This window comes from Odontesthes bonariensis, chromosome 22 (assembly GCF_027942865.1).
Source record: "Odontesthes bonariensis isolate fOdoBon6 chromosome 22, fOdoBon6.hap1, whole genome shotgun sequence".
NCBI classification, from domain to species: Eukaryota; Metazoa; Chordata; class Actinopteri; order Atheriniformes; family Atherinopsidae; genus Odontesthes; species Odontesthes bonariensis.
The window spans coordinates 13032795-13046898 of NC_134527.1; the positions used below are offsets into that span (position 1 = coordinate 13032795).

Below are 14104 nucleotides of genomic sequence, written 5' to 3' on the forward strand. Positions count from 1 at the left end.
AAGAAAAGCATAAAGCTTAGAAAACAAGTTCCAGTACTTCTAACTTACTTTGAGCTTATTTAAAATGGACTGAGGTGAAGTGGGAAACCATCTTGTGGTCTGAAGTATAAATGCACCATATTAGAATAGTTAGGATGTCAATTTAGCCGGCCTGCAGTCTAGAGCTGACACCCACGAAAAACATTTGCTGTATTATGAAAGAAGAATACAGCAGAGGAGATCCTGAATCATTCTATTTTAAACAAGAATAGAAAAACAATTACCCTTGAAAACTAAAGCAATCTGTCTCCAATGTTTCAAAACAAGTGTTGTTAATGAAAGATGTGTGTAGTTTGTGTCAAACTCACAATCAGCATATATTTCCCCCTAATAAACACAATAGCCACTACGAGTTTCAACATTTCCTTTACTGAGTTAGTGTTTAGCGCTGTGTGGTGGTGTGGTCTCTCTCTCACCCCATGGTAGCTGGGATAAGCTCCAGCCCCCGAGCTCCAGTTTCACAAGGAAATGTGAAAAAAGAATATATATTTAGTAATTTTCCAACCCAGGCTTCAAAATTGCGAGTTGACGTTTTGGTGGGCAGTCGATTTGCATAGGGTGGCATTGCATCACATCACAGGTATCACAACCAATGAGAATCAAAATGTGTGGTCTGTGTAATGTGTAGCTTTTTTTTTTTTTAACTCCGACCATATATGTTTGAACATCCAACCTTAACCATGTGCTTTTCTCTCTCTTAACAGAGTTAAAGCCAATAAAACTGAAGGTTGATAGAAGTTGTGATGTCACGTGGAAATGTGATCTCGTGAAAGATTGTAAAACGTGCAGCAATTTTACAATGGCGATACCAAAACTGTAAAATTTCTAAGTTATCCCATCGTGACACTGATGATGTTTCCAGTGCTGTTGTGAAAGGTTGCTGGTTCACATCCTGTCCTGTCAGTCACAATCTTTTCAACAGCCCTTTTCTACTTCCATGACAATTCCACAATCACTTTTTGTCTTTGCTCTTTTCTGCCAAAGGTTAGAGTTGATATCAGTCAACATGAATTGATTCTCAAGTGTCCCACAAAAAGATGATGCACCATGCCTACTAGCCAGCAGTCTTCTTATTCTCTGCCTGTGAACACTTTATAGCCATCTGTCCATCAGTGGAAAACTATCAGCTGGACTTGGCAACCTGTTACCTATTTAAATGTGTTTCAGCAATAAACCAGGGATCCACTGTTGACATGATTTCCTTATAGCACCTTCTTAGACTACCTTTAACTTGGACTGTTGCTAACATTTCTGAACTTGTTGCTCTGAGAACAGCTAATCTGTTTTCTAGAGAGAAAAACAATTTATAAAACATACTAATATGCTGTATAGTTATAGTGGGCTTCATTAAGCAAAATTAATAAATCATTATGTAAATTACAGTTAAACCAGTTGTATTGTTTTCTGCAGGCACACCTTATCTCACAGTCATGTGAGGTTCTTTTTCAGCTTGTGTAAACCATGAAGGTAAATCAGAGCCAAATGGAGTTATATGACCTCCAGAAAATACAATACATCATCTCTTGAGACCCATATGAGTAGTTCAGGATGTAAAAAAAAAAAAAAAAGAAGTTGGATACAGACACTGGAAAAAAAGGTTAGGCTAGCTAGAACATACATTTGTGAAACCAAGATGCAACCCTGAGGATCACAGAAGATGAAAATAAAGATTTTTAAACTCATAAAAGAAAAATCCTTCCAGAGTCACAGCAGCTTCAGCAATAAACGTCACTCCTCTTGTGCAAATGTTTCCTGTTTTGTCTCAGACACACCGTCTGGCAGTTTTTTATTTTTTTCCAGTATAAAACTGTTTTGACTGAAACGTGGTTGTGCTTTTGCTTTAAGGATGACTAACATTTGTTCCTGTGATTTTGCATACCAACAGTTCCTCCAGAGACTGAAAACTATGTGCATGTGCTCCCGATTTGCCTCTTTTCTCTTCCCTGGAACACCAGACAGGCAGTCAGAACCAGCTGTTCTGCGTCTACGATGTGTTTTGTTAGCAATTCATTGAACTTTCTCCATGTCGAGCCTTTTCACTCTATTCAGCGATGGCAACACAGTATTTCTTCAAGTGGTGCAGAGACACATCTGCAAGGCATTAGCCTAGTTCTTTGTCCACGTCACTGGAATTCATCCCTGTTCCTGACTTTTTGGGCACTTGATTGAGCTAAAAGAATTTGAATAAATCCACGTCTGAGTTGCACAATAAGAAAGGAAAACAGTGACTAGGTATCCTGTGTAAGACACGTCACAAAGTAAAGAGGAGAAGAGATGTCTATCCTGTCATGATGCTAAATTTACCATAAAACCAACAACCAATTTTTGGTGCCATCTCTGAGTCAGCATCTGGCAAAATTTTACTACTTTGCTGGAGATGTGAAGCATATATTTATGTCTAGATTTGAGGCAGAAATGAAATGTGTCTCAACAAACAGTTACTGTGAATACACTGCTAATTTCACACTCTAGAAAGTTTTTTTTTCATTCAAATGAGCCTTTCAAACCTGCTTGAAACAAAAAGTTTGTTTGCTCTCATTAATATCTAATTACATTATCATGTGTGTTATAAAAAAAAAAACAGACCACTTTGAAAACAGCCATGGCGAGGCCTACTTCCCTTGATCTGCAGGGTATAGCTCTACTTTAACCTTTAATCCAATTGGATTCTGCTTCTCTTGATCTCATTTACATTTGCTCTGATTTGTACCCATACTTTTAATTGCTTCTGTCAACTTTCCCCTCACAAATGCACAAAATTCAGCCTATTTAAATACGGTTCAGCTCAGCTCCAACCTCTATGACAGAAACAGACAATGAGAATAGTTTCTCCTCTTTTATGAATAATAGTTTTCCATTACCCTTGGAGTACCCAAGCTCGGGCTTGCACCACACACACACACACACACACACACACACACACACACACACACACACACACAGACAGTCTGGTGGACTACGTGGCAAACTGCACATACACTGTAGTTTCTGCAACCAAGAGGAGGAGCCCTTTATCAAGACACAGCCCAGCAAACTTTACATTGTGTGGTGACTCATTACATTTTCTTGCCCCCAGTATCTTTTCTTATCCCAGAGCTGCAGTAATGCAAGGAGTGGTTCAGGCTAATGTAGTCATGCAATGACAGAATAAACATTTTGACAACAATACAAGATTTTGTTTTGACTTTTGACAATTTAATGTTCAAAAGTTTCATGGGAGCTTTATGAGAAATATAACAAATGTCAACACCTTACCATCAAGCGAGCAAACAACGGATACTTCACATGCAGCAGACACAGAGCAACATCATGTTTAATTTAAGTTGTGATTCTGGCAACCTGATGATATCCAGTGCCGTCTTCTTTTTAGCCCTGTGTTTGGTCTCTATCAGTCCCTAATGAAAACAAAATTCTGCTCTTTTAGCAGCCAAATCCTCCACTGACCCCCAGCTTAGGCCAGTGTTTCACTTTCCACATCTAAAAGTTTGTGGTAATCCTCAAGAGTTTGTAAATTTCATCATCAGAAGGCTTTGGGCTGATTTATACCCTCAAATTTGTTGCGACTGTGTGGTAAGTCCATTACAAGGGAACAATTCTTCAAAGCAAACAAGTATGTAACATAATACAAACAGTTATGTGTCTATGTGCATATCGACAAGGGAATATAATTAAAGCCAAAACTATGTCGTGTCTACTGTTTGGTGCTGAGCAGGTGGTGTTTGAGAGTATTTTTAAAAAGCTTTTATGCTTTCAGCTGCCTGCTGTGATCAAAAAGATAAACAATCAGAAAAAACCTGTGAATTTGTGGGCGGGAAAACAAAAACAATTTACTGAAAGATTCTCTGAAGATTGTAATGACGAGATTATATAGTGTCAGCAGGGAATATTTCACCAAAGAATGTCTGAAAAACAAGAATGAAAAAGGGAGAGTTTGGTTCTTTGGCAGATTTACAGAGATTTGTAAAGTAGTGCAGGTTATAAAATAGGTAGGGAAGCATTTTCCATTTGCATCTGCAAGAAAGTAGTGTTCATGACTGTTCATCTTCATAATTATACTTTTTTAAGTTTTACACTTGGTAACAGGCACAGACCAATACTTGTATAAAGCTAAAATGTCTCACTATCAATATGTTCTCATAAAGGCCTATAGGTAATCTGGTGTTTTAACATACAATCTGTAATATAATGATTAAATAATTGATTGCAAAATTGGAAATGGTAATAATTGGACACTGATGGAATCTCAGCTGTAGCATAATAGCACCATCTACTGGAGGTACTGTGTACAATTATTTGAACAGTTTCTACTGGGTTTTTCTGTCACTGAACTCAGAGTGAACTACCTGAACACTGTGATGAAGATGATCAGAGGTTCAGTATTACTGCTTGAAAAAAAATGTATTGCTTATTTACTTATTATTGGTGCCAGTATGCAGAAGACAAAACAGGTCAAATATCTAGCAGAGAAAATTAAACATCAATCGCATTGGCTACTGTACTTTCTAACAACACATACTTATAGAGAGTTCCAAGGGTACTAAATAGTCATGGGTAATCAGTTTGGTTTAAAAAATAAGCACATACAGATCTATGCATGCATGCGCTGGATGAAATCAGTGTTTGTTATGACTGCTTCAACCAAGGAGAATCAGAAGCTGAATTAGCCTTCATCTGGTTACTTGGCCAAGTGTTAAATCTAAGCTATTTGTTTTTTCTACTTTTACATTGCATTCCATTAAGATATTAAATTAGCCATATTTAGATTTTCCACTCCTCTCACTTTTCCCTTCAGTTTACAATAAACCAATTACAACGTGTCATTAATAAGAAGCTCTGAAAACAGTGTTTGCTCTTCTTTTTTTATTTATTGCAATCTACATTATGATGTAAGAACATTACAGTAAAAGAAGCCTTGCAGACAAAGCACAGCTCTTAAATTTTCAAGACATATAATCATTTATATTTAATCAGTGCATGGGATACTCTTTATAATACTGGTGAATTCCATCCCCAAAATTGTCAAAAAAGACAAACAAAAAAACAACAGATTTTTGGCTTAATATGCTGTAACAGGGTTCAACCAAACTGATTTAATCACATTTTCTTTTCACTAAACTAAAACTAACAAAAATGTGTTTGTCTTACAATAAAAGGTCAATTGTTTATAGGGTTGTATAGAGTACCTTTGTATGGTCCACTAGCCTAAAAACAAATTAAAAGACTAATAACAGATAAACGATATGACTGGAGTAATGTGATGTAAAGTTCAGTGCAGGGCTTGAGTTGTAAAAACAGATATTGAAGCAGACAGGTGTTACAAGGGGTCCAGTTTTGAGAGAGTGAGTTTGTGTCTCACCGTAGAGGTAGGTGTCCTGAGATGAAGCGCCTGGTGCTCAGCCAAGAGGTCCCATCACCGGTCTCCAGCCAAAGCACCATATCTCATGAAGACAAGCGCTTCAAAGACATTGACACAACAGAGCATTGGCTCACTGCTGAGATGTAGGTCCACACTTCCTTCACTGATGAATGAGGCGCAAAGGACGCTGAACTGATAAACACCGGGGGTGACTCATATAAAAAGGCTTGGTTCTCCTTGATGATGGATTGTACTTGATGAGGTGGACATAGATGGTAGACTGCTGCTGTGCGGCGGTAATGTTGAATGCTTGTGGTCCAGGAGGCCTTATGGGGCTCGGAGTTCCTAGTGGATCTAATCAGAAATAATTATAAGTCGAAGCAGGTTAATATGTGTACAAAAGACAGATGTTTCCTAATTTATTCTCAAATCATTTCAAATAACCTCTTGAATTAGGTCTTCAGAATGAAGTTTTATCATAAATTTGAGCCATCATCATGTTTTTATTTTAAACACCATGAAAATAAATATGTCTATGAGTGTTTAGATATTAGATTAGATTAATGAATAAATGTGAGCATTTAAGCATCTCAGAACTACAAAAAAAATGAAGAAAAGGATGAACAAAGTACAATGTAGACTACCTCGTTGTTCTGGAGACTCACAGGGTCCTGCAGGGTCAAGGAGTCTTGTTCGTCGACAGGTTCCTGGAGGTCCAGGGGGTCTTGTTCGTCGACAGGGTCCTGGAGGTCCAGGGGGTCTTGTTCGTCGACAGGGTCCTGCATTTCCAGGTCGTCCTGCTATACATAAAGTGGATGCAAACACAAAATTAAGCATCTCATTTTCTATAGTTTTCTGTAAAAATGAAATATAGATGGTATCTTCTGGCACACAACAAAAAATTAACCAATATAACAAATGAACACAATCCAGAGTTGCAGTATTTAAATGTGCTCTTAAAAGGTGAAAAACAGTAGTTAGTGCTTAAAACTGACCTCTTCTTCCCCAAATGCAAAACAGCCGGCACCTGTGAGATCAAATACCACATTTGAAGAAGGCAGTATGTAACAAGTGAATACAGAAGAACCACACACAAGGTTCAACTCAAAATTCAAAAGATGGTCGAAGGATTTTAAATTGGGTGCTGAGAACTTTTCCTCTGACAAAAGAAGTTTTGCTGTCTCACCTGTACAACTGCTGGAGGGTATTTCCCTCCAGGCTGACAGATTCAGGCGAGGTATTCTGGAGCACTGCGTAAGCCGGTTCCCGTTTGAGATGACGCTGAAGGCATCGATGGGCACGGATGTAATTCCAGTGTTATCACAGATGATTGTGGACAACCTGACAGAGGACAGAGCAGCCCTCTGTCCCGAAGTGAAGACGCCTGGGTTCTGATACCACAACCTGTGTATTATAAACAAAAAGGGAAAGATTTGGTTTTAAACGGGTCTTAGAATCCCATTCTCAATTAATATATACATCAATGTATGTGTCCACACTTATACTGACCTGTCACCCTGGCGGATCCTCTGGAATTGGGTTGCAATGAGGCAGGCGAACAGAGGCCCCACACGGCCACCTTGCACAAATGGCTCTGCAACACCTCCAAGCCAAACGTCAATGTTGTCGGGCGTCCTATAGAGGGCCAGAAGCCTGCGAGCCAGATCGTTGTTGTTCAGAACCTGGCCCAGCTGTGCTTGGTTACGAGGCTGAGACAGACCACAGAACTTGCGCCATGCATTGTAGCCTGGATAAGCAAAGAACATGAAGACAAAAGAGTTGAAGACAATTACGAAAGCAAAGACACGTCAGATGAAAAGGATGTAAATAATTGAGCTTGTACCAGGCAGGCCATGTTCGCGTCCTCTCTGCATGTTCAGAGAGCCCAGATCCAGAGCCAGATGTTGCACAAACTGGAACAGCTTTTCTCTCAGAGCGTTAACCAACATGTGATCCTGGGTGGCTAGTTTAGCGGGACGGCCCATGAGACCACGAATCAGAGGGTCAATTCCACCTGGAGAGAGACAATATTCAATTTGGGTGCTGGATCAAGGAATGAGACTTTTGTTCAGTTGTCTTTGTGAAGCTTACCTTCAAAGACGAGTCTCCAGGGGGTGAAGAAGGCCTTGAACAAGGGGACACTGGGGAATTGAGGGTGCTCCTGGTAATTTGCACCCAGTCGGGATAAAGCCGGCTGAATTGCCAAATGGGCGAAGCGGTAAGCAGCTGTTGCAAAGACATTGGCGATGCTTGGGTCAATGTTGGGATTGTAGCCAGGGTAAGGTCCCAGCTGTCTGCGCATTGCTTCGTTGCCCACAATGTGCGGCAGATAGTCTCTGAACACAAATGTCTGAGAGAAAAAGAGGTGTCATATGAGCATTTGATATGTGCTTTGCAGAAATATGAATTATCTCTGACTCTCTTGTGTTTCTACCTGAGTGTAAGCACCCATGATCTTGCGGGCCTCCTGGTAGAGCGTCTCACTGTCCCATTGTGGGTTCAGTCTCTTCAACTGACGAGCCAGGCGGTTGTGCTCACGCATAAAGAGTGTGTGAATGGATGTCAGGGCCATGTTTTCATCCACACGGACGTCACCTGCACAGAAATAATTCAGCAAGAGTTTATATCCCACTTAGACTTTTATGTTTTGAGAAAGTTTTCTATGAGGAGCAAATGAGGATTTCATTCTTGAACCATTTTACAATATTCAACAGAATAAACCACATCATGAACACATTTTCACTATTAGATGTGCACTAATGTGACTGCCTTCTCTATGTTATGATTTACCTTTTGAAACTTCAATCCCTGTTTTCTAGAATTTCAAACTGCAGCCCTAATGGCTTCATACGAGGAGGAAAAACATGGTCCATCTTTCTTACCACATACTCCACAATACAAATCTTAACAAATTGACTTAGAAAATTAATGAATTGCAAGTGCAGAAATTTCAATTCATAGTAGCCTGTGGTTCTCCCAACATTTAGAGATAACATATTTTCACAAGGTTATTTCATAGCAGAAAGTTCCCAAAAACCTTCTGGGACTTATAAACACAAACAGACTCATCAAGTTATATTGTGTTTTTTACAGAACAATCCAAATTGGTTTGATTTGACATATCTGAATAAGACACAGAGGTTAACAGCAGCACACCTCTATTCAAAACGGTTTCATTACTCAGGACCGAAGACATACAGTTTGAGATAAAAACCATATTTTCATCTTTTCTTAAGCCTGTGAGATGGAAGGGTTGGCAAATGTTTTTAAAGTTTCAATGAAATTTACTGAAAATACAGACTTTCATGCCAAATAAATGCATGATATATATATACATACATGTATATATATATTTTTCCTTATTTTTAAAAAAAATTCAAATTTTTATATAGTGAATAGTGAAATCCGAAAAAACTTTCCTGACCTATATGACAACAGAATTGAGAAAAATCTTGCAGGTAAAAAACAATTGTCCTAGAAAGTTGTGGGAACCTAAATTGGTTTGCTGCAAATGCCTCACTACTCCTTTTACATAACCTTTATAAGTCAGTTGCAGTGATCAACAGAACTTATAAGCATTGAGTATATCTTAGGACATGATTATTTCTGTGTTTTATGTCATCATTCGTTAGAGGTTTATGAGAAGCTACTAATACCTGCTTCAGAGGAGGAAGAAATGTTGTTGTGGAGCATTTATGAAGTTTTTATGTAGCTTATGAATGCCAATTGGGTTGACAACCTAAAACTGCTTTTTCTGTTCCATTTACTTGTTCAGAGCTATAAAGCATTAATCATTTACTGATTTAAAATTCACAAAACTATTTTTTAAAACTTAAAAGCTTACTTCCAGGATAACTTACCTGCAATGAAGCAAGGTATCTCCCTGGCATTGGTGTCGTTGGTGATTCTTCTGCGAGTGGCACACATGTTCACCTGCATGGGGTTGAAGGGCAGAAATTCTCGGCCGTTGTCAGTGAACTCTGTGTTAACACGCAGCAGGCCTGCATCACTGCTGAGGTTGCGAAGATTCTGGGCGAGCTTCTCCTCAGAGCCGTACACCTGTCCGAGATCCAAGAAGGCGGTCAGCGCGTTGATCTGTTCTCTTTTGTTGGGCTCCCCGCCAAAGTTATAGGCTGAGAATCCTGTTCCACAAACAGGGGCTGATCTGAATGCAGGGATGCAGTTGTCTGGGCGTATGGGACGGGAGTCACCAGGGGGGATCTGTTTGTAGAAAAGGCTGAGTGTAAGCGAAAGAACCGAAGGGTGAAAACAACATCTCAGTTTGGATTGTGCTTAGACACCAACCATGATAGGGATGCATGGCTCAGTTTGCTCACAACTCTCGTCACAGTTCACCCCGTTGCTGAAGGAGCGGATGCTGGGTGAGAAGGGTGTGAAGGTGAGGTCGTGGTCATTCCACTGGCCAAACAGGGTCACCATGTGACTGAACTCCCTGTCGCTGACCACACCTGCATCTGTTGTGCTTAGGATGTTGTTGGATACCTGTCTCACCTGAGAATGGAAGAAGAATACTGTCAAATTGAATGTTAACAACCATCTTCATATATCAACCAGCATCTGGGGCATCACATATCTTACCAGTGGGAGCATGAAGTTGTTGATTGTTCGGTTTCTGTCTGATCCTTTTGGTTGGGAGATACCATCATCATACTCAGCAGGCAGCCAGCGGGTGAAGGGAGTGTTGGAAGCTCCGAGGCGAGGGTTATTTCTAAAAAGCAGACAGGAGATGTCCATATTTGGTAACGCTGCTTAAGAAATCCCACAGAAGTGAACACATCTTCTGTGGTATATGGCCTAAGATGTTCAGCTGAATTTCACAAGTACTCCTCTTGATGCTCAGCTCTAATCAGTCTCACAGGGAGCCAGTCAAGTCTCCATTAGTTGCTTTATTGAAATACAGAGTTGTTTTTGCTATGCACACAAAATGAGGGATACTGTTATTCTTGAGAGCAAGGTATCAAAAAGGGAGATGGTTTGCTTATACATCTACCTTATGAAGTCTGCTTTGAGAAATTTGAGACATTTCTCGAGTTTCTGTTTTTCATGGTCTGAATTTTGAAAATGTGCATTTAAAACAGCATTTCATCGCACTTCAATGTTTCTCTTACAAGTTGTTGCAGACGCTGGTGGCCGTACGATACTTGTTGATATTTGCTGTAGAGCGGCACGGCGGAGGTCTGACTCGAGCAGCACATCCAGTTATTTTGGAAAGTTTCATCAGATCTTCTTCTGTGAGCAAATCTGAAAGACACGTTTAAATGTTTAGTTAAGTACTGCTTGGAATCTTTTCCCTTTGCCCACAGTATAAAACAGTAACCTTTATGTATACCTGTAATCAGACTAGGATAAGTGAGAAAAACAATGTGAGCACCATCTTTGTTTCTGAAGCTGCGTGTCTGACCTGTTGCATTGAGAGAGCGTTTGTGCATACGATGCACCCTGTCGTGGAGCAGACGGAGGGTCTGTGCCATGTAGTCTGCAGATCTCACAGCTGAGCGAGTGTCACCACGGGGCTGCTTCATGAGCCGAAGAGCATCATGGGGTTTCACCACATCCCTGCGGACCCGCTTCAGACTCCTAGAAGACAAAAAAAGTCCCATAGTTGAACACCAAAATCTTTTTTGAGAACTTATAACTTTTTTTCACAACCATCCAGCTTTGGAGTTACTTCAATCAACTGATGTATGCAGGAATAATTTGATGAACTCACTCCTCTCTGGAGTACTTGTATGCATCATCCACTATTTTCTTTGCCTCTTCAAAGCATTGTTGAAGGAAAGGACTTCCCAGATATACATCTGCAAAAATAAAAAGGTTAAGAAAAAAAAAGTAAAAATATGGAGATGAAAAATAATCTGGCAAACATGTGAAAACATGTCCTGAGTGTGGATGAACCTACCTGTGGGTTTGGAGTGAGTGGGCACCAGGCTGATGCCCAGGACAAAAAGGACAGAGAAAAGCATCTCTGAGACCAAAATGTAAAACAGAGTTTAAAAAGTAGTTAAACTGAGTTTTTAGGAGGCATTCAAATTTTCTTTTCTGTTTATGTTGCCTGAAAAAAAAAACGTCTACCTGTTAAAAGACTAAATGAATCTTGCTGCCGGTGTCTGTGAAGATTTCAGATGGTTGCTGAGATCTGGAGTTTGTGATGCTGTGTCGGACATCACAAGCCTCCTTATATTCAGTAGGGTCACCGGAGGCCTCGCCCTCTCTGTTATGTAGGTAAGCTACTGTCAGTAAAGAGAACTTCCTCTTCCTTGTAGATGTGCTGCCAGAAATGCTTTTGTTTTTTCGTCTTATCAGTTACTGCTGATATAAATAGACTAATAGATATGACTAATTATTACCATTACAAAGCTAATATAATAAGTGTCATAAAAAGTGCAGCTTATGGCACTGGTCACAAACAATGTAACATTATAAACATATGCTTTGACATTTTGAAGTATTTTAGTGCAAAGCCATTTTTTGTTTATTTTCATTGTCATTTCTGTGGGATTCAGGAGCATTTTGTCCACTTTTCTTGGCATTCTTTGAGGGTGATACATATTGCCTTTCCGCGGGTTTTTGGTGTCTAGCCCAACTTCAACCACTGTTAATGTGCGGGAGAAAGGTCAAAGGACGTCATAACTCAATCAAAACCTTTAGAACAAACCTTATTATAAGATCAGCAGTGCGTTGTTGTTATACGACGATGACACAAGTAAGACAATGAAGGTGTTTGTTTTGTAAGTTTTTTTTTCACAATTAGATAAAAGATATTGTGATGAGGGAGGGATTAACGTGCAATAAAGCCTCCCTGACTGTATTCCAGTAAGGGGCAATTTGGTTCATGGTTGTTGATTTATAACCTCGGCTACCAGGAACCCCATAAATTAAAATTCTAAATCCTTTAGTTTTTTTTTTCTAGATAAATAAATGTACTGATTTGTTTTCTTGTCATCAATATTTGGCATATGGAATTGTGGCATGGACGCAGCCTAAGAGGAGATCTTATTTTGACCTTTTTCCTTACTGATATGTAATACCACATTGAAGTGGTTTTCAGCGTTACAACACAGACACTGACAGAATTGAGAAAGTTTGTCCGTTTCTGTCAAACAGAGGAAGCAAGAGAAAGCAATGAGAGCTTTTTCAGCATTTCAGTTAATAGCAAACTAACAGCTTTTGGAGGAAATTGGTTTCCAGTTAAAAAAAAACAACAGTGCTGTATTGTTTGAAGGTCTTTCCCACAGAAACAGGTCAATAATTGATCACGTTGTATTTATGAGACATGGTTGTGCACTGAGGAACAGGGAAAATAAATATACAGTCAAACGTAACGCCACCCTGAATGTGCAGTATGTGCATATGTGGGTGGGGATCCCTTTGACTGCTGCATTCACAATAGCTTTTTTTCTATGGCTGTAGATGTCATGGAACATTGTGACTAAGTTAAAAACACAACAAAGAACAAAGTTTCTATAAAAGTCCCTCTACCCTGATAACAACATGTAGCTGTCATCAAGGTCTGTATAACACACGTAAGAAGCTATTATACAATAGATCTTGTGCTATTACAGCCCACAGCACACTTGAACTTTTAAATAAAGACTGAAAATCCCAACACATATTCTATGTTGTAATAGCAGATTATAGCTATAGACTAAGACAATTTGGGTCTGTTATTAAATAGCCTTGAGTGTCTATGGTGGTCCAGTTGATGAGGGCTCCTCTGATTGCACATGTTTGAATCCGTAGATAAAAAGTTTGAGTCTTTTAGACTGATTGCTTCTGGACCAGTCAATTAAAGATCCCTTCGACATAGTTTCAAGACAGTGAGATGTGAAACTAAACATGAAAATTAGAACTATAATGATAAGAAATGATTATAAGATGTTTATTTGCAATCTCCCAAGACTCTTCTGATGTAACATTTTAACAAACAAGATCTCCATCAGGCAAACATTGCATCTCTTGCTGCTAGTGGCGTTGGACGTGCACACTTAAGTGCACCAACGTATTCATTCCAAAACCAAGCAAAGTGCTGAAATGGGATCATCCTCAATTGAAGAGCTGAGGAATGAGCTGCAAATCATACACCTATACCTTTCTATCATGATACAGTTGAGAACTTGTTCTAAAGGGTGCAACCGATGTTTAAGCAAGATATTGAAACCAGGGCTACTACACTGCACACTCATATTGACAGATCAGAATCAAAAATCCTCTATTGTCCTCTCTATAGGATAAAGGTTACTTACAAAACAATAAAAATGAATGAAGTAATGAATATTCTAAATATACTGAATAAAGTGCACCATACTGGATTAAGTGTATTGCATAGGGTTGGAGCATGATGACAGTGATCATGATTTGACTTTAAGTTATTGTTAAGGAAATTTATTCTCATTCTTCAGAGGAGAAGAATAAAGGCGAGGCTAAAAACTCCAACACTTACCTTTATTGTGTTTGACTCTCTCATCACCTATGGACAGGTGAAATAAAAACTCCTTTCACTACTATCACTGTTAAATTCAATAGGAGTTAGACAATGTGTGGGATTTTTCGGTTACACAATTGTACATGAATTGTGAATGTTTAATGAGGGTTCAGTTTATCTGCTTGCCCTCATAAAATGATCAACCTTCTGTGAGCACATCACTGATTTGGCAACATCCACAGTTGCTAGTTGCACTTGCTTCTTTA

The 14104-nt window shown here is 39.3% G+C and overlaps 1 protein-coding gene across 3 annotated transcripts; it reads right to left on the reverse strand.

Annotated features, from left to right (window-relative positions):
• Nucleotides 1-4884: 4884 nt before the first annotated feature.
• Nucleotides 4885-11597, reverse strand: LOC142372688 (eosinophil peroxidase-like). Of its 3 annotated transcripts, XM_075455638.1 has the most exons (16): nt 11489-11593; nt 11316-11381; nt 11127-11214; nt 10818-10993; nt 10525-10657; nt 9995-10124; nt 9701-9907; nt 9256-9616; nt 7830-7990; nt 7487-7745; nt 7239-7409; nt 6905-7142; nt 6582-6799; nt 6391-6422; nt 6040-6195; nt 4885-5749 (listed from the first exon to the last, which is right to left on the reverse strand). In XM_075455638.1, the coding sequence occupies exons 2-16, from the start codon at nt 11377-11379 to the stop codon at nt 5741-5743; spliced, it is 2403 nt and encodes an 800-aa protein (XP_075311753.1). In that variant the 5' UTR covers nt 11380-11381; nt 11489-11593; the 3' UTR covers nt 4885-5740. The 3 variants fall into 3 exon arrangements, with proteins under 3 accessions (XP_075311753.1, XP_075311754.1, XP_075311752.1); XM_075455639.1 differs by having other exon boundaries at nt 6040-6192; nt 11316-11597; XM_075455637.1 differs by having other exon boundaries at nt 11316-11593.
• Nucleotides 11598-14104: the final 2507 nt, after the last annotated feature.